This window comes from Xyrauchen texanus, chromosome 17 (assembly GCF_025860055.1).
Source record: "Xyrauchen texanus isolate HMW12.3.18 chromosome 17, RBS_HiC_50CHRs, whole genome shotgun sequence".
Taxonomy (NCBI): Eukaryota; Metazoa; Chordata; class Actinopteri; order Cypriniformes; family Catostomidae; genus Xyrauchen; species Xyrauchen texanus.
This window is the reverse complement of record NC_068292.1, coordinates 17,882,773-17,904,663: the sequence shown is the minus strand read 5'-3', so window position 1 is coordinate 17,904,663 and position 21,891 is coordinate 17,882,773. Positions and strand designations below refer to the sequence as shown.

The 21,891-nt window shown below is 37.1% G+C and overlaps 1 protein-coding gene and 1 pseudogene across 3 annotated transcripts in view; one reads left to right on the top strand and one right to left on the bottom strand.

Moving 5' to 3' along the window:
* Positions 1-188: 188 nt before the first annotated feature.
* LOC127657594 (peptidyl-prolyl cis-trans isomerase FKBP14-like) lies at positions 189-11,466 on the top strand (annotated as a pseudogene).
* A 2,649-nt stretch (positions 11,467-14,115) lies between these two features.
* Positions 14,116-21,891, bottom strand: part of LOC127657593 (beta-chimaerin-like) — a 75,903-nt gene continuing 68,127 nt past the window's right edge. For all 3 annotated transcript variants that reach the window (XM_052146450.1, XM_052146451.1, XM_052146452.1), the window contains 5 exons: positions 19,517-19,690; positions 17,259-17,336; positions 16,860-16,997; positions 16,128-16,233; positions 14,116-15,707 (listed from right to left, as the gene is read on the bottom strand). In XM_052146450.1, the coding sequence (XP_052002410.1) occupies positions 15,536-15,707; positions 16,128-16,233; positions 16,860-16,997; positions 17,259-17,336; positions 19,517-19,690 (668 nt within the window). In that variant the 3' untranslated portion in view covers positions 14,116-15,535. The remainder of the gene's footprint in view (positions 15,708-16,127; positions 16,234-16,859; positions 16,998-17,258; positions 17,337-19,516; positions 19,691-21,891) is intronic.

Sequence of the window (21,891 nt, the reverse complement as noted above, 5' to 3'; positions counted from 1 at the left end):
ATTTTAGGGCAGTGACATTTTGGCATAGGGCAAATTTGGGTCTGGGATTGCCCCTACATAGAAATGTTAGTCACACTGTTCAATTCAACTGGTTGTTTGGGACTTTGCTTAAAATTTGAAGGCTTATGTGTTGCAGTAAATACCGGCTAAACTGAAGTTAAAGGGTATGATTGTTTTAAATGTTTAATATGAGTCTAGAGTTGTGGACATGCATTCTCTGCATTCTTCTTTAATGTGTATGGAGCCAAACTTCCAGAGCCGGTGGTGAAAATAGAAGTTTTATACAAACCATTCTTATGCCATCGAAAGTCCAAATATGGGGATATTCTTCTGGTTCACTATGATGTATTTCTGGAGATTAATGGCACAATGTTTCAGGTGATCTTATTGTCACCGTGTTTAGTGTTATCAAATAAACAATATCTAGGCTATGCATATCTTTAGCCTTTAATACTAATGCTAAAGTCATGCAATTGGATCCCGTCATCATGGAGATAAATATCCTGTCTGGTTCACACTGGGGATCCGTGAAGGGTCTTCAAGGCATGTGTGCAGGGGAGAGGAGGAGACCGACCATCCCTCCAGCTCTTGCATATATGGCAAAGATGGAAAAGGTCATGCACAAACATTATTTGAGAATATTTGTGTTTTTTCCACCTTCTGTCATTAAAGTTATCAGTACCACTTTACAATAAGGTTGCATTTCGTTAACATTAGTTACCTACACAAAAAATTCTCTCATCGTTTACTTGCCCTCATGGTATCTCAGTTTAACTGTCTGTCTTCTGCACAACACAAACAAAGATTTTTAATAGAGTCTCTAAACTCTTTAGGTCCATACAATGCAAGTGAATGGTGACTAAAACTTGAAGCTCAAAAAAGCACAAAGGCAGTGTAAAAGTAATCCATATGACATCAGCGGTTTAATCTATCTTAATCTAATCTGTTTTCTGAAGTGATCTAACCGATTTAGGGTGAGAAGAACAGACCAAAATATAAGTCCTTTTTCACTGTATATCTTGCTATTACTGTCGATTACATGTCCTAGTGCTTGACATGTGCAGAACGTTAGAGCACTAAGAAATGTAGCCTAATCAAGATTGAAATCATGTCAAAATTTATAGTGAAAAAGGAGTCATTTCTGTTTAGTTTGTATAGCTTCAGAAATCATGGATTAAACAACTGGAGTTTTATGGATTATTTTATGCTACCTTTATGTGTTTTTTGGAGCTTCAAAGTTTAATAATTTCCATTCACTTGCATTGTATGGATGTACAGAGATTAGATATTCTTCTAAAAATTTAAAAGTAAGTGATGAAAGAATTTTCATTTTTGGGTGAAATATCTCACTAATTTCAACATAATAATAGTTTAATAAAATAATAAAATAGAGCTGTAAGCAGCAATGATGGGCCCAAGCACAACTGGTCCATTTCCACCCAGTGGCTTTTGGAAAACAATGCAAGGTGGACACATGCATTACAACATTTCTAAACAATTTTGAAGCAATTTGAGTAAATAAAAAAAAAGGACTATTTTAAAGTCTGTTGTAAGTATGCACTGATCTGATACCTGGATCGGTATCGCCTCCGATACTGAAGCTTTTAGACAAATCGGATATTGGTCCGACGAGCCCGATCCAAATCTGATAGTAACAGTCATGTTCATACTGTCAAGCTCCAAAAATGACATAAAAGAACCAGAAAAACACCAATAAAGCAGTTCATACGATTTATTTCTGATATTTTATTCAAAGCCACCTGAAGATGTGCGATAGCTCTGTGAATCACAAAAGGCTGTGTTTAATAAGTAAATATATAGTATGTGCAGCGCCAGCGCGTTTGTGAATGGTTCTGCTCTGTTGACAAAATCACCCACAGGCTGGTTATGCACTCACAGCAATTTTTAGCCTCCACAGCGCTACTCAATAACAGCATCTCAGATGTAGATGCTCATTAGTTCGGTTCACTTATAATATGCATTTATACCAGAATTTGAATAAGAAGTGAATTAAACTACTATGAACTTGCCTACAAACAGACACTTACAGGACTTCCTGGAGAGTTTAGAATGTCAAAATAAAAACGTGAGGGTTTAAAAAGTGTACAATTTAAATATATAACTGTTAATATAAATTTAAATGAAGTCAATAATGATATTAATAACAATTTATTATTATTATTGTCATCATTAGTATTTGTTTACAATTTATAACAATATTTAAGTTGAACGGTTTAAAAAAATAACCTTGTGAATGAAAAGTGGACTGATGTCTTAACTAAATTGAACAAAAAAGAGATCTGAATCCTTTAAAGTCCAGGTGCAAGTTGAAACATTTTTGGGGGAAAAAAATCAAATAAAAAAGGCAAAAATAAAACACTGGTTTCTTTTCTACTGAAGACTTGAAGACTGGAATTACTGTTAATTTTGCTGCTACATTATCCAGTATACTAGTTAATGTTTAATAAAGTGTTTCTTAATAAGCTATACATTATATTGAAATAATGTGTAGTTAGAGGATTTTGTTTCTTTACATATTAAAGAAAAATCCCAATTAGTTCCACACAATAATGTAAAGATATTCTAAACTGATTACGCAAAAACAACACTGGTATCGGCTTGGGATCAGTATCGGCCAATACTGAGATTTCCGATATCAGAATTGAATCTGAAGAGAAAAAGTGGTAGTGGTGCATTCCTAGTTGTAAGAGCCACACTTCTTGCTGCCAGGTGGTGGCAGTATGACAGGTGGCCTATCTGAGGGTTGTCCTCCCATAAAATATCATAAAAATATGTGTATTGTAAATAATATAATAATATATTCTTAAAATAATCGTTTAAGAAATAAAATGATACAAATGCAAACGGGGCAACAACAAAAAAAAACCTTGGTGTCCCCTTCAAAAATTGCTCTTGAGAATTGTTATGTTCCCCCCAACATTTTGATGAAATTTTCGCCCCTGCACTATGACCATGCCCAAAAATAGTAAAATCCATGTGATTAGCCCCCAAGCCCCAAGATCTAAATCACATATTGCACACAGATGATATGAGGTGCTTTAGAGAAATTTTTAGTCTTTTTAATGTTTAGTCTTTTTAAATGTGTTGTTATGGTGGTTGCGGCTGTATGTTATGTGTTTATTCAAACTTGTAGCGCTTTGAGTGCAAGAAAAGCGCATTATAATAAAAGGTATTATTATTATGATCAAGTAAAAAGCAAAATGTTACCTTTCTCCAGATGCCAAACATTGTAGAACTGTGTGATGCTATGTTCCTTTAAGAATTTCTGGATCAGTGGGTGAAAAATGATAATGCAGTCCAACTTCACCCCATGGGTATCCAAAAGTTCAAGGCTTCTTTTTAATCCTTCCTCCTCCATATGGTAATTACCACCAACCTCAATGCTATAAATAATTCAAGTTTGACACAATCAGTCTGTCAGAGCCAAAGCCCAGTGGTCTGTGCTCATAACATGTACATGGTTGAACCGAGTAAGATTCCTGGCTTGTGAGGTCCTTTTCATCAAAATAAAGCCTAAAGGCAATCAAATCAATCTTTGATGAATAAAAAAAGAAAGACACGAGCAGTCTGTAGAGTATTACAGAGTAATTACTGCAGTGGTGGACAGTAACGAAGTAAATGTAATTCGCTACTGTACTTAAGTAGCTTTTTTGCGTATCTGTAATTTACTGAAGTATTTAAATTTGGGGAGACTTTTACTTTAACTCCACTACATTTCAAAGTCAAATATCTTACTTTTTACTCTACTACATTTTCAAAATCAATCGTTCCTTTTTATTTATGAGTGGATAAAAACGTAACCGGTCAAACGAGCCACCAATCACAGTACAGTGCGCGCGCTTTCTTTTGAACTTGCCTTGGCGGCATCTACTAAGCGCGAACCAGGGGTGCGTTTCCCAAAAGCATCGTTAGCCAACTATGGTCGCAAGTTCCGTCGTTATCATCATAGTTCAACGAGTCAGTGTTTCACAAAACCAGCGTTTCCCAAACAGCATCGCAGAGTTGTGTGGTTGGAACGACAGCTCTCGACCTGTGGTTAGAAGCAGAGTTTCTTGTTATTATAACATGTGGGCTTAATAAATTATTATCTTGAGCCAAATAAGCAAGATGCCATTCAGGACAATCAGTATCTTTTATTTAGAAGACATACAAATGTCCTTTATGTCTTTTAGTTTGTCAATAGATTTAAAGCACCGTTTTTGAAGAGTGCGCATGTGTGAACGTGCTCTAGTGCGTAAGAACGAGCCTATGATTGAATCTGGAAATAAAGCAAATAACTGAGAAAAATACGAGATAGTCCTCAGATGACATGTCCGTAATTTATAGCAAAATATCTAGCATTAATTCGATAGCAAACAGATTCATTAAAAGTAGTTTTTACTCCACCACATGTGTGACATCATTAACCAACGTGGTTGAACAACCAATTTGCGACAATACGGTTTCGGGAAACAGTCGTGACTAGCAAGTTGATTTCTTCAACAGTGCATCGTACTACGGTAGTGGAGCAGCAAGTTACGTCGTTGTACGGGAAACGCACCCCAGAGCCGTTAAATATGAGAGTTGCGAACATAGACGGTTGCGACAGTGATCTCGCCGCCGCGCGGTCACGTGATTCGTGTAGCTCTCAATAGTTCCAAACAAATTGCGTTGCCAATGATTTTAAGCGGGACAGAGAGCAGCAGCTATTATTGCAGCAATTATCTGTAAATATTGACGCATAATGTACATTGCTTATTATGTTGTCACTAAAATGACTTGCATATAATAGCTTTTTTTTCTGGGGAGTAGCAGAAACACTGCATTAATACATTTTTGTGTTTAATTTTGGAGGGAAATTGGCTGCTCCCATAACATAGAATATATACATATATACATATATATATATATATATATATATATATATATATATATATATATATATATATATATTTATGTATGTGTGTGTGTGCGCGTGTGTGTATGTATATATATATATATATATATATATATATATATATATATATATATATAATGGCGTTGTGCAGGTTTATGTGAATGTATCATAACATTAGGATGTTCATAATTATGACCATAGACACTCGAGAAAAATATATACAGTAAATACTGTAAATGTATTATACCTTATGGGAACAGTCCCTTCCCTCCAAAATTAAACACACAAAAAATGTATTCAATTCATATATATATATATATATATATATATATATATATATATATATATATATATATATACATCTGACTAATTAATGTCATTTTATTAATAGATTGGTGTGCCAAGAGTGACATTAGTCTTCATGTAGACTGAGTTAAGCAAGAGTCTTGTGACAAATTATAATAGGACATTATGGCCATAAAAGATCATAGTACTTGGATACTTAAGTACATTTGAAGGCAAATACTTTTACTCAAGTGAATGTTTAAAGGCAGCACTTCTACTTTTACTTGAGTAATATTTTACCTTGAGTATCTTTACTTTAACTCAAGTACATGGTATGTGTACTTCGTCCACCACTGAATTACTGTCAGGGCAAATGTATGTTGTGGTCTTATCTCTCCACATGGTAAGTTATTTCCACAATTAAAGAAAAAAAAAATAATCAGTACAATCTGACTCGACATAATGGCACTGAGAGCCGCTGTATGTTAATGTTTTTTCTAGCAAGTGCTGGAGAATTGATGTAATTTATGTATTGTCACTCACCTGCACCAGCTGAATGTCTAAAACAATCATACATTTAGGTTCAAGAATCCTCTCCCTGTTAATAAATAGATATCCTTCTTAAAAATACCTTTTTTATTTTGAAGAAGGATGCACAAGTGAAGTATATGGCAGCAGATAACTGCAGGTTGCCTAAAGGGGTGCTGACAAACATAGGTTGGCTCTTCCATTGTCTAGCGTACTGACAATGTGAGCAGACTTGTTCAATGGCAACAAAAGTCCCCTTTCTTCGAGGCTGAACATCACAGACACGTGAACACACTGGACAAGAATGAAAAAGTTGGAGGTGGCAGTTCTCAAAGACAATGTACTTCACATCATCTTGGGTAGCCGTAAATCTGTGTGTGCTGTCAGGTAAAAAGAAAAGTAATATTGTAATCATGTAAGTCTATTTCAACAAATTGATTTGATATCTCCAAAAACAATATTGTAATAACATAAATAGAATAAAATTCTATCATTATAGAACATATAGCTTAGACATATGGCTTTGATTTTCTAATATTTTTACATTTCAATTGATATTTTTTGTATATTTTATTTATATAAAAATATAAAATGTTTGTGCAGTACATTTTCATTGCATTAAACCTCTATAACATTTTTATTTCACTTTAAAAACTGTTTTCACTTGCACAGTGTAAAACAGTTAAACGATGGGCAAGGAGGAGGCGAGAACCGGCTTGTCAACATAAATAATAATTTAATGAAAACTCAAACCAAAACCATAAACACACACACATGCGGACATGCCCATAATTCTCTCTCTCTCGAACAATCGTCACCGGCCGCCTTTATCCCTCGCGCGCCTCATCAGTCCGATTGGGGACCAGGCGCGCGATATTCCGACCCGGCCCCGCCCCCCTCCGCTCTACACTCCTCCCGGCGTTATCTCAGGCCGGGGTGCCACCGGCATGACGTACCACCCCCCCATCCCTGGGGCGGGGTGTATCTCGCGTCCCGCGTGGTCATCCCTGCCTTCCTCGCCCTGGGAGGAGACAGAAGGGGAAAAACAACAACAAAATAGGTGAGGAAAAAGGCCAACACGGTGCAAAAGGGAGAGAGAGAGGAGAGAGAGGAAAAAGCTCACTCACCGGTTCTCTGATGTACCGTCGCATGGTCCTCGAACACTCCTCCACACTCAGGCGGACGACAGCCGCTCCACCCCCGGGCGAACCGGAGTGAAACCGTCGACCCCCAGCGGGTAGAACGCGCCTCCGCTTTTCTGGCGGCAAATGGGGACACTACTCCGCCCCTGGCAGCAGCTCTACCGCTCCGGGCGGTCGGAGAGTTTCTTCCCTCCTCCCCTTGCGGACGGCGGTCTTCCCTCGACCCCTCCGCGTCTCTGGGGACGGCAGGGCACTCCTCCGCCCCCGGCAGTGGCTCCCTCGCTCCAGGCGGTCAGGGTATCCAGTCCCCACTTGCCCCGCGGACGACGGCCATACCCCGCATCCGGGCGGTCGGGCTACTCCGTCACCCGGCAGATGGCAGCGGCGCTCCCCTGGGTGGACGGCAGTGTCGAGGACTCTGCGACGGGCATCCCTCCTCCCTCCTGGCTTTTGGCACCAATGTAAAACAGTTAAACGATGGGCAAGGAGGAGGCGAGAACCGGCTTGTCAACATAAATAATAATTTAATGAAAACTCAAACCAAAACCATAAACAAACACACATGCGGACATGCCCGTAATTCTCTCTCTCTCGAACAATCGTCACCGGCCGCCTTTATCCCTCGCGCGCCTCATCAGGCCAATTGGGGACCGGGCGCACGATATTCCGACCCGGCCCCGCCCCCCTCCGCTCTACACACAGTAATCTGTCAAGTGTCTTTTTTTAATAGAGACAAGGCTAAGGTCTGTACTCCCTTGCATTCATGAGTTACAACCGTTTAAGTTTACACCCAAATATAGGAAGAAATAATAACAATTAATGTTTTGCCATGGCAAATATCCAGTATCCTTTTACAATTTTACACCAGCAGTGTCTTTTTGAACAATTCATGTAAACACAACGGGGCATACTTCAAAGTCTGATAAAATTGCCTTACTTCCTGCTGCCAGTTGGTGGCACTATGTATGTGACCCATAATAGCCGCATAAATGTGATCAGCCTCCATTACCAAACATACAGCTGAATTTTCATCAAAATCATACAGTAAACACAGAATATATAAGGAATTTCCTGTTTCACATTTTTGCCCTTAATTTATTGCCTTGCAATGGGAATACTGTTCAATATATCAAAAATCAGTTTGCAATTTAGCATCTTCATTGTCTTAGCATGATATTACCAAAATTACCAAATTGGTGACAAACTCATGAATTCCCTAGGATGAGTATTAAAAAGATCAGGGCCTGCAATTAAAAAAAAATGCATATTCATTCCAAAATAGCCGACTTCCTGTTGGGCGGAGCTAATTACTGTAATTTTGAAAGTTGTTCAACTTGATGAGAACATTGTAGCAAGTAGCATATATTGTATATATGTAGCAAGTTTGTAGCAAGGTGACCACAGAAGAAACTGATCCCACCATTTTTGTCAAAAGGTTGTGCTACAGAGCTCCCCAGCCATGCCCATGTATTAACTTTTGCCCAGGACTACTGACCAACAACTCTGATAAGTGTGCAAAATATCATGAAATTTCAAGCATGCAAGTACTTCAAAAACATGAATGTACATTCACATGTAAAAGGAATAATGGCATTTAATGCATTGCCATGGCAACACTATTTATGTACCATTCAGAATTTTGAATCTGCATTGTCTTGACATTATACAGGAAAAACTTGAAGCAATTCAGGTAAACATAAGAGGGATATTTTAAAGTTCCTTCAAATTCCCTCCTTTTGTGTTCCATGAAATTAAGTCATGGGTTAGAACAAAGTGTATTACATGATGACATAATTTTCAATTTTAGGTAAACTATCCCTTTAAATCTGTGTTAAACAAAGTATATACATTTAAAGTTCTGGTTATGTATATTAATAACTATGCCCTGTATCTGTTCCCAAGTAAAATCTCTCTGGAGAGCACTCTGATCTTTGACATTGAGATCATGGATATCTGAAATGGGCCCAGATCGCACAGGTCTTTTCAGGAAATGGACCTTAATGATGACTGGAAACTCTCCAAATCAGAGGTTTGTTAAGATGCTAAAATGTGTTTGAATTTGTAATGAGGAATTGATTGCTCGGAACTGTGTGTATGGGCTTAAAAAGCAGGCATTCTTCAAGCATGATTTTCAAATAGTAGTTTATTTCAAGGAGTCTCAAAACACTGTTTTATTCCTATACACCTTTCTGTTTCAGGTAAATGAGTACCTGCATTAAGAGTTTGATAGACATGGATACCCTGCCAATGATACTCATCATGAAGTGATGGTTCAGGACATTTTTCACAAGGAAGATGAAAATAATGAGGGATTTATATCAGCTCGGGAATTCACCATTAAACACGGTGAACTATACATTTTACACAAAATCCTGCATAATTGAAGCTGTTTACCTTCAAAGAGATTTCAGTATTTACCTTCAGCTTGCCATTTAACGTCATGTTCTAATGCAGTATGGGAAGAGACTGTTACAGTAAATGTAAACAGGAGTTCTGTTACAGGTCATGTCTGTAATTTATCTATTATTTAGATAATAATTTATCTATTATTATTATTATTTTTTCAATTTTTATTTTATCGTGCTCAGGAGGTATTATTTACGCTAAGCGCCATCTTTGATTGTAAATTGGAATGACAACAACGCTGTGAGGGAGAAACTTACTATCTCTTCAATTGACTGTACTGCAGTTTAAAGTGTTTTTGGGTCGTTCTTCGGACAAAACATTGACCAAGAACATTCAGTATGCAATGAACTCCAGACATCACGAGTTGTGTAAAATCAGATGTGATCTAGGAGCTATATACAGCTTTATATCGTTTGTGCCACTGAAGAACAGAAATTGTGCAGAGCAAGTATCTCTCACAGCCTCATTGTCATTCCTAAAGATGGCGCTAGCGTCAATAAGGTCTGTAATGTATGTTTGGGCTGTTTTGTAGTATTTGAGGATTGTAAGAAAATGTTTGTCTTTAATTGCTGTGTTACATTCTGCTGCTTAGAGAATGTTTATTCCCCAAAGTGCCTTTTGACTGAAATATATAACAATTTTATCAGAACATTTCAACGATTTAAAAACAAAAAATCATTTCTATGGTGCTTATTTTAGAGCCAAATAGTTTATGACATTATGCTTAAAATATTTAGAAAAGTTAAGGTTAATTTGTCTGGAGTGGTTTGTAAGTATTTTCTTGTGAATAAGCTAGAAAACTGTTGAATAGTGGTGGACTGCATCACTGTTGACACTTCACTAGAGGGAGCTCTTCTCTCGGCTTAAAATGACAGCATCATGGATCAATGAATTTTCATATCAGCATTGGATCATACCTAGGATCTAGATAAGAACCAAGGTCTTTATACTGGATAATGGAATAGTATAAAATTGAGACACGTTTTTGAGACACAGTTAAAATGCAGTCAAGTGAACTTGCAGTAACATGTGACACAGTCATCTGGACACACCTATAAAATACACTTTGTATTGTAATTTGCATTCAACAGCAATTGTGCAGAGCCATGTTTTACAACATTCCATTCTTTTGCTGTGGCATTACAGTAACATGAACTGTTGCATAAGTTATGTTTACAATTTAAAGTGTTGTGTTAGCCAGTGTCTGGTGTAATCTAAATTACTCTGATACTATTATTGCTAATGACTGGAAAATCACTGTCAAAGTAACATATACAGTAAGTAATGCCAATCTATCATCACTACTAAAATACAGTTTCAGCTTCTATTTCCAGGCGACAGAGACCTTTGCACACTTAAGAAAAGGTGTATTGTATGGACCTAACTGGAAAATGACCCACACGGCTTCCCTGGTTCACCACACTGACTGTGTCCTTCATTTTCTTAAAAGTAAACTGCTAATAAAAACTAAAACCTTTCACAAAAATAATGTAAATACAAATAAGAATTCCCCTAGACCAGTGTTAGGTAAGTTACTCTAAACCTTTAACATCTTCTACAGTGTAATTAGATTACTGTACAAATTACTCTGTCTGAAAAGTAATTGCATTACTTATTACTAATTACATTCTAGAACCCTTATCAACCTCAACCAGATGATAAATATAAGGATAGACATGAAATTGTTCTTTTAGTTCTTTCAAATATATCATAAAATCAAATAAATTATGCATGAACTGGCCAAAGAATTTAAGGGGGCTGCATTAAATTAAAAACATACATTTTAACATTAGACGTTAATCAGAATTAACTAATTAAATTACTGAAAAATTAAGAGTAATCCCTTACTTTACTTTTTCAATGAAATATAATTTAATTACAGTAATTAATTACTTACTAATGCATTACACCCAACACGGCCCTTGACAAACTAAACGTACAGGGAAACAATCTACATCAAATACTGTTGAAATGGCCTAAGCACTGCTGGATTTCCTTCACTTAAAACATACATCTTATAGACGTATGAATGTAATGGGTTGTCAGTCAATGGAAAATCAATGGCACCATCAATGATGGTTTATCTTCCGAGCCAACAACGCGACAGAACTAAAAAACGGGAGCGCTTGATGCCTCTCACATAATAAAAAGTTTTTGATCGACCGTCTTGGATTGTTATCCACAATCTGGGTCGCTTCACCAGGAATGTGCTTACTTCGCTACAGCAACGTTTCTCTCATAAAAGTTGTTTTCGGGCATTGTGACCCGAATTTTTCGCTTCTCCTTGAATCGGCCAGACCGCGAAACCATCCAATTTCTCCGGCTTGAATGTTCATTGAAGGAAGGCTGCAGCTGAGAGTCGTCATATGTCTCGTTGCTGATCAGATTGTTGTTTTTGTTCTCAGTGACAGTTTGTTTTGCTGATGTCTTGTCTGCTTTTCCAAATTCCTGCTGGGCTTCTTTGAGAATGTTCTTGTTACTTCCAGTCAAGGTTTTCCACCAGGAGTGCCTGTCTGCCATTCTGTCTTTCTTCTTCTTGATTCTTGCACACTGAAATGCATAATATTAAACAATAAAACAAGGCATATATGTATAAATATATTCTTAAAAATGATATAAAGTAAATTAAAATAGGCATTACAGTGAAATAGGCAAAATGTTAAATTCAAATTACATAATCTAATGGCTATAAATATATTAAATATCAGTTATAATAAAAATGGCTCAAAAACACTAATTTATTTTTTGTATAAAATATTTTTCATACTTTAATAATTTTTTTTTAGAGTAGCCTATTAAGATATAAACTATACAACCAAATAATATCATTGTTTTATAAAGCCATAACATCCTTATTGTACTCACCAATCTCAGTTGGCAGGTGAATATCAGTTTGAATCTCAGAGACTATGATGTTGACTCTTCTGTTTCTGCTTTTTTTTGGTTTTCAGGAAAGCATGCAGCATGTTAACTTTTTGTCTAAATCTTAGCCTACATCATCTTGCAGTGCCTCATCTCTGAGTCTAAAGCATAGTAAATGATTAATTCGTTCATTTATACTTCACCTGCTGCTCACATGCCCTACTTTCTCTCTCTCTCTCATTGGTCCGTTGAGACAGGTAGCTCCTCCAGCTGCCCTCAGGAAGCTGGTTTCAGGTTCTCACTTTACCTGCTGTGATTTAGTGGAAAAAGTCACTTTGGGGCATACCGGCTCAGCTGTCTTATACTAAAACAATGCTGCCGCTCACACCCCAGAATTTGGAACACGAAATCCAAGCTTAGCCAACGCCTAAACAGAGCTGACAATGTTTGTGTGTCTGTGATTGACAATCATTTTTTTACACAACATAATACAGTTTGTCAGAAGTTTACATGCACCTTAGCCAAATACATTTAAACTATTTTTTTTCCACAATTCCTGACATTTAATAGCAAAAAACATTCCCTGTCTTAGGTCAGTTAGGATCACTATTTTATTTGAAGAATGTGAAATGTCAGAATAATAGTAGAGAATTATTTATTTCAGCTTTTACACCTTTCATCACATTTCCAGTGGGTCAGAAGGTTACATACAATTTGTTAGTATTTGGTAGCATTGCCTTTAATTTGTTTAACTCGGTTTAAAATTTTTGGGTAGCCTTCCACAAGCTTCTCACGATTTGTTGGAAATCTGTCCCATTCCTAAAGACAGAACTGGTGTAGGTTTGTAGGCCTCCTTGCTCGCACACACATTTTCAGTTCAGCCAACAAACTTTCTGTCCGATTGAGGTCAGGACTTTGTGATGGCCACTCCAATACCTTGATTTTGTTGTCCTTAAGCCATTTTGCCACAACTTTGGAGGTATGCTTGGGGTCATTGTCCATTTGGAAGACCTATTTGTGAGTCACAAATTGTACAGCTTTAACTTCCTGCCTACCCTTTTTCCTCCAAACATAACAATGGTCATTATGGCCAAACAGTTAAATTTTTGTTTCATCAGACCAGAGGAAATTTCTCCAAAAAGTAAAATCTCTGTCCCCGTGTGCACTTTCAAACTGTAGCCTTTCACGTTAAGTCAACATAGGACTTGTTTTACTGTGGATATAGATACATTTCTACCCGTTTCCTCCAAAATCTTCACAGGGTCCTTTGCTGTTGTTCTGGAATTGATTTGCACTTTCGCACCAAACTACATTTAATTCAGGAGACAGAATGTGTCCTGATCGGTATGAAGGCTGCATGGTCTCATGGTGTTTATAATGGTGTACTATTGTTTGTACAGATGAACGTGGTATCTTCAGGCATTTGGAAATTGCTCCCAAGGATGATCTAGACTTGTGGAGGTCCACATATGTTTTCTGAGGTCTTGGCTGATTACTTTTGATTTTCCCATGATGTCAAGCAAAGAGGCACTGAGTTTGAAGGTAGGCCTTAAAATACATCCACAGCTTCAATTAGCCTATCAGAAGCTAATTGGTTAATTGCCGAAAGGCTTGACATAATTTACTGGAATGTTTTCAAGCTGCGTAAAGACAGATAACTTGGTGTATGTAAACTTCTGACCCACTGAAATTGTGATAAAATCAATTCAAAGTGAAACAATCTGTCTGTAAACAATTGTTGGAAAAATGACTCATGTCATGCACAAAGTAGATGTCCTGAATGACTTGCCAAAACTATAGTTTGCTAATATTAAATCTGTGGAGTGGTTAAAAAAGTAAGTGTATGTAAACTTATTTCAGCTGTAATTCACATACTGTAAATGTGAGGTTTAAGCTTCCATTAATAATAATAACAATTAAAAAAAACTTCCAGGGCTATACGTGCCAAAAAATAATTTCATGGACTGAAATTAGTAAACAGATGTACATAATTTAATAAATCATCATTTCATAAATTACAATAAAAATTACATTCTTCACAGAAAATATCTTAACAAAACAAATTTGTAGAAAGGTCTTATTTCAAATAAACAACTTAAAAGAACTTAGACCAAGGCAATTGTACCTTCTTTTTTTTCTCATGGGAGGTAAATGAATACAATATAAGCAATTTTGTTGAGTGTCATTCTTTAAATAGGAGGAAAGTTTAAAGTCCAAGAAGGGACAATGAGCTTTAAATAAATGCTGACAGAACCATTTTGTCCAGTTTGTTTTGCTGATGTCTTGCCATGACCAAAAAATGTCATTTCATTCATTTCACTTCATTGTTTTTACAGTAAACAAAAAATGATTTGAGGGAGCAATGGATTAACTACAGCAATATCTACAATGATTCAACAAGATACATGAAACAACTACTTACACTCTTTGTAAAATTAAAAAGTGCTTTACATAGGATTTCAATAGTCTGACCATTATAACACACTGTACATTAACCAATCTCAAAACCCCAAAAATATACTTTTTAGAATTCATTATTGACAATACGTCAGTTTCACAAACTCAAAATGCTTTTGATCCAAGAGCTATGGATCATGTAGAGCACCAAGATCAATGCATCGTACATATTTGGCATCACTCTAGTAATAAAACCAATTGATCAAATTAAATGCCCATCATTAATCTATTTATAATGAATTCTGTATTCATTGTAAATTTTGAATACAGAATGTTACTAGTAACCGTATTTGCATAAAATGTTACTATTACTTGGGTTTGAGAAACACATCGAGTGAAATTTGAATGTAAAATCTGATTAAAGGAATAATTCACCCAAAAATTTAAATTCTCTCAGAAGAAGTCTTCAGAACAGAAGCAACATGATAAGTGTTGGTGAGAAACAGAGCAATATTTAAGTCCTTTTTACTATAAATTCTCCACACTGCCCAGTAGATGGCGATATGCAAAAAGAATCTCAATCACCTAAAACAAAAGAAGAACTCCTACAAGCGAAGAGAGCTCTTATGTGGGCTGGTGAAAGTGGAGATTTGTATTAAAAAGGAATAAAATATTGATCTGTTTCACATCCACACCTATCGCTTTTGATGACATGGATTAAACCACTGGAGTCATATGGATTACTTTTATGCTTCAAAGTTCTGGCCACCATTCACTTGCAGTGTACAGACAAACAGAGCAGAAATATTCTTCTAAAAACATTTGAGCTTTGCAGAAGAAAGAAAGTCATACACATCTGGGATGGCATGAGGATGAGAAAATAATGAGAGAATTTTTAGGTGAACTATCCCTTTAATCTAAATATCTTTGAAAATTGTGGCAGGCTGCAACAAAATTGATTAGCTTCTTGTTCATTTCTGTGTGAAGTCTATAAAACATATTTCTTCAATTTAGCTGTTTAAAACAAAATGTCCTCGTGCTCTATCAGGAGTTGAACAATAATTTTCTGATATCTCATGTCGTTGAGAGTGCTGAGCGTGTATTGGTCTGGTGGCCGCATGAGCGTTGGTCCAAAAATAATTCCTAGATTCTCTGCGGTCATGTAATTTTCTTTCTCATACACGGTGACCCTGAAAAACATGGAAAGAGGAAAGACTTGGAAAAATAAACCAGACAATACAATTTAGGTATTAAACACGAGTAGGCAGGCAACTGATACATTTTCCATTGCTGGGAAAATGTGACAGAGCTGGCTCGACAAGTTCGAGATTAAGCATAAATCCTTGAGGATAACTGCGTACGTTTTCAAGTTTCTGAAGTGCACTGAACCATATTAGGTTTCCAATTTCCTCCTAATCGTTCTTAGAAGTTTTATATTGCAAGGTAAAAGGAAGTAAACTCGCTCTTAAAGCTGAATAAAATGCTTAAATGCAACAAAACCCTCAACAACCACCAGCTCAATGTGGCACATAGCCATGAAATGAACTATGGGAACACTACCTGACAGGCCAGAAAATGTGTCTGGAAATTCAATACATGTGTGATTTTACCTCTTCAGGTGTGTCATCAGGTAACGCAGGGTCTCATAGTGGGCTGGGGGGAGCTGAAGGAGGCCATCGTGAACTGCCTCTAGTCTAGAGTCTGGGTCTGTTATTTCTGATCAAGAAAACATACTGTTTAGAAATTGAGCTTGACCTTGTTGTTTTCATAAAGAAATCCAACATTTCTGCTTCAAATGTGTGACTAATAAACCACATAATCTATTGAAGCTTTTTTCTTCTTCACCCATTTCTCCCCAATTTGAAATGCCCAATTCCCAATGCGCTCTAAGTCCTCGCCTCAATCTGGGTGTCGGAGGATGAATCTCAGTTGACACATATTATAGCGACCATGAGGAGGTTACCCCATGTGACTCTACCCTCCCTAGCAACCGGGGCAATTTGTTTGCTTAGGAGACCTGTCTGGAGTCTTTCAGCATACCCTGGATTCAAACATGCAACTCCAGGGTTTGTAGTCAGCGTCAATACTCGCTGAGCTACCCAGGACTCTATTGATGTTTCAGCACATGTAGATGATGCAAAACATATCCATGGGTTAATTTAAAAAAATTATAAATATCAAGATTTTAGGTTAAAATGTACATCACTGCTTATTTAAAAAAGAATTTTTTTTACCATTTTGAATCAAATTTTTTTTTAAATGGTCCTGCGGTGAAAAATATATTCTTACATTTAAAGCACAAATATGTAGTTGTAATTGAATGTATTTTGAAAGTCTCTTACTTGCTGCCTGTATGAATTTGTAGTAAACGTCATATGTGATGACTGGAATAGGCAGGTCTCGCAGATAAAGCTTCAGCGCTCCAGCAATGATGTTGATGTCGGTGTATACATTGGCACTGATGTCTGCCTTCTCACCATCTGCACAGGACAATTAGTTATGTTTTATGAATAATAAATGAAATCACTATGCTAAGAAGCATTGTTTGTTTTGACCTTAACCAGGTTGAAGGTTGATGGAAAATAAAGGTTATATAAGTTCATACAAGGATGTAACTGAAACATCAGGCATTGAAAAACCTGAATATTATGAATACTGAGGTCTATGCTGGTTATAGCACTGAGTTCATCAGGTTTGATGCAGCAGTAATGTGGAGGTGGGACACTTATTCGAATACACACCTCTATCAAAAGCCAATCTGACGTCTTCGATGTGTTCTGTGAAGCCAGACACTCTGTAGAGACCCTCTGATTTCAACCCTAAAAGAAGCAGCAGTAAGACACATTTATTTGAACTTTGCCATAAACGATTTGGCATAAAACTAAATAAAGTTTAATACTGGTGAGTTGTCTTGCTATCTTCATCCAATACAGGAAGCAGCCTTTTAAGGGAGCATCCTAACTGAAATGGAATCTCAAAAGTGATAGATTTGGAACACTCATTATAGGCCTCACCACACAAATAGCTGCTGAAATTGGACCAAACATTTTACGGTGAGTGAGCTTCAAACACTGGCAAAGTTCAACAGTAGTTTGAAAAACTCCAGATGTCCACGAATGAAGCGCCACACAAAAAAGAATGATTATAGGTTGTTATATGATTGATATCAGGCTAGATACTTTGATCATGTACTTGTTCTCATTAAAATGTCCAGAAAATATGCATCATAAAACTGAGTAGAGCTGCTGTAGTGTGAGCGCCACACCGAGTTTATGCGCACAGAGCTGCGCGAGATGAGCACACTCCTAAAGCCCCATGCACTGGGAAGTTTAATGATATTTAGTTGGTTTGTTCTTATGTTTTATTGAAACATGAAGAATTATTCACGGATAATGCGCAATGCTATTCGTAACATAATCTGATGTTCTAAAAAAAAGAACTTGAACTTTAGGGCATTTTGCTTTTATGCCCCAAAAGCAACATTAATTTCTGACCCTGCATCATTGTTCTATTACAAGCATTTTTGGTGAGAGAAATATCCTTTATTATCACACAGTGTGATTAAAACTTGCATATTAAGTGTACAATATAAAGATGATGCAATTGTGGCAAACTAGAAGAATCTAGCCTTTTTTAAATTTATTACAAGATACGGCCCGCGACACCTTATTACTTTTTGCATCTGGCCCACCAATAGAAAATGTTTGGACACCCCTGAGCTAAAAGGTGCTTTGTGTTACCTACTGTACCGGGGAAAATTGCTTGTTGATTAGCACCACATATTATTAAGGTGTGAATATGCTAATGGTGATCATGTGCCTCACTTTTAAAGGAATTTTCTAGCTTCAACACAATTTAAGCTCAACCAACAGCACTTTTTACATAATTTTAATTACCATGAGAATTACTTCGACTCATCTCTCCTTTTCTTTAAAAAAAAGCAAAATCCAGGTTACAGTGAGGTACTTACATCCTCACTGGGGCCAATATTTGGAGGGTTTAAAAGCAGAAATGTGATGCTATAATTACTCTCTATAATATAGAGTGGTGGTGGCATAGTGGGCTAAAGCACATAACTGTTAATCAGAAGGTCGCTGGTTCGATCCCCACAGCCACCACCATTGTGTCCTTGAGCAAGGCACTTAACTCCAGGTTGCTCTGGGGGGATTGTCCCTGTAATAAGTGCACTGTAAGTCGCTTTGGATAAAAAAGCATCTGCCAAATGAGTAAATGTAAATAATTTTATAAAATCACTTACATTAATTCTTCTGTTAAAACTTTTTTTTCAACTTATTATTTGAGCTGTAAAGTTGTTTAATTTGTCATTTTTTACAGCCATTTTAGGGTTTGTTGTCATTATATCGTAATGGAAACAAAGTTGTAAAATTGTATATAACTTAACAGAAAAGATCAGTAAGTGATTTTTATCACACTAAAATGTAAATGTTAACATTTCCTATTGTTTACATCTTGTAGAATGCTATACATTTGAAACAGTGAGTATTTGAATGTTTACAGCTTGACTCCCATTCACTTCCATTAAGTGCCTCACTGGAACCCAGATTTTTGCTTTTTTTAAAGAAAAGGAGGAACAAGTCGAAGACAAATTCTGGTAATCAACATTATGCCACAAATGCTGTCGATTGAGCTTAACATGTATTGAACCCAGATGTGAAAGGGACATTGGTCGCCTCTCATAAACGTGTCGCCTTAGGTGTGCAAAGGCCTTCAAGATGTAATTCTAAGTCAAAATGAAGAGAATGTTAGGTTCAGTCCCTGTTGTTATTAGTTTGCAAAGGTATCTACGGATTCTTCTTCTTGCACGTCTTGATATATGACAGGGCAAAAGGGTCAGAGCACAGGGCAGCTGTAGGTTTCCCATAGAGATTAAGTGCTTTGCTAAAGAACACAGGTGGTGTGTAGAGCTGGGATCTCCTGTTTAGCTGAAACACTCTAACCAATCACACTTACAGATCTGCATTTCAGAAGTGATCAGTACCTCTGTTCTCGATCTCTTTGATACACATGTCCAGAACCATCGGCCGTGGTGTATTGTGGGCTTTGACCAGCGTGGTGAGATCGCAGCTGAAGACCTTCTTGATCCGGCTCAAGTCTGGCTGACAGTCGCTGGGCACCAGTTTAGAGCACTGCTTGTGCACGTTCAGTCCACAGTCTGCATGAGTAACAGGTCAAAAGGTCAACAGAGCAGGAACCTGTTGTCTCCAAAGAGATAACAAAGAGAAGAACAGACTCCAAGAGAAAGAGTGTGTTTCTATGGGTCTTATTGTGTGTATATCTTCAGGGGCAAAGTATACGTGCAGAGACAGGTGAGTCTCCGTCAAGTTGGGTGGTAAAGAGTCAGAATATCTGTCATTTGTCAGTGTGTTCATTGCTTTGTCAATCTAAGAGTATAACCTTAAGTGACTCTGGGTGTGACTGCCAGCATGCAAGTATGTACTGTATGTGCAGGTACATATCACCAAATGCGTCTTATGATGTCCCGTTGACATACGTGTGAAAGGTACCTGCTAATTTGAAACAATGATGTTGCTTTTGTCCCCAAATACTGTCCATGTGTGTTTTCACACATACATTTCTCCACCCCTTACAAGTTTGTATATTTGTTTTTCTTTATTAGTGGTGCTTGATTTGAACAAACCCTAAACCTTACATATAAACTTTGCCATGATACTTACAATGTCATGCTACAGACATGAATATTACTGTACCTCATGTCATGCAGCTTGTAGAGGAGAGGTGTGTTATTATGTTTTAAACCAATCAGACTTAAAGTTTTGCCATAAATTTCCTATACACTTACATTGAAGGAGGGATCTCAGCAAAAGTTAGGGACAAGAACATCAGAGCTCTTTGGAAATAGGCCACCGATAAAATACACACTTATGCATTAAAGCATTTTACCATATTTAAAGCCATTACACCGATTTCTGACATGTGTAGATTCTTTGTTTAGCCTAGTCATATGATTTCAGTGGTAAGAGACCTGGTTCCCTCACTCTGGCTTGATACAAGGACTATGGGTGTGCGCAGTAGCAGAATGTGAACTAGGGTGGTCTCTCTGTCTCTGTCTCCAGTGGCATACACATGCTGTGCCTAATCTACAGCGATGTCATTAATCACACTCTCTGTCACTTTTAGTGCCACCTGAACTCCACCTTCAATGTCTTATGGCCACAGAGAGAGAAAGAGAAAATAGAAAAACACTGTGTGTATAGGCCTGTGGACACAACTTCCAATTCTCAATGTGTCTGATGACACAGACTCACCACAGGGCCACTGTGAAATAAGACAGGCCCCTGTGTGAAAAGAAAAGGCTTGAATAATCGTCCAAATGGATGAGTCTACAGTGTGAAAAACCAACAGTGAACCCTTGTGTCTGGACTGGGTTTGCGTACACTATGTTTTGTGAAAAGTGCTGCCAAACAATAACTTGTTCCATGTTAACATGAGATCTGACCAAACCTTTAATTATGAACTTACGGTGAATTTGTCTGTCTAGATCACATCTAAATGAACATATCGAAGAGGGTTTAGGAATAATAAGGCTGATATTTGAAGGAAAGACAGAAGATGTGAAATAAAACTTCAACCGCATTAACACCTGGAATTAAGATGCACTTCAGGTGATCCAATCACATGTGGTCAGCGCTTAATTATACAGTTCTAAATGGGGTCTAATACGTTTTGTAATCGGATCACAAATACAAACTACGAATGTGGTCAAAAACGCATGTGACCACATTGCATTTGAGGTGTAAACGCTAATCCATCCTGCATGCATCCCAGACAGCAGTGAAGTGCCACCCCTGACCTGTCAATATAGCACAACAGTCTGGTTCTGGAAGTAAAAATACCAAGTTTTTCCATAGACAAATACATTTTCAATGATAACTTATAAACATTTCATGTAAGACCTACCTTGAGCTCTGAGTTTGTTTACTGATGGTATATGCTTCTGTTGAAGTAATTTCAACTGCGTTGGTTTAAACAGGATGCTTTACAGCAAAAATCCTGGTAAACAACTACATTACCCATGGTACAGCAGAGAACGCTTCACCAATCAGAGAACTGCAGCCAACGAAGACTTTGAGAGAATTTGCCTCAGAGCAATCGCCCACTTCCACGATGCAGTCCCTTTATCCTTAACATACTTATCTAATTGTAGATATCAGAATATTTTGAAATAAACTTAAAATACATTGTTTTTAAACTTTTAATCAACAACCTAAAGTCAATATTTTGATATATTCCCATTGTTTTTTATCCAATTACAATATACTTAATGATTCATGGGATTGTAGTTTGTACCCTTGTAAAAGATGGTACTGTAAGTACTCAGCCTTGTACCTTTGT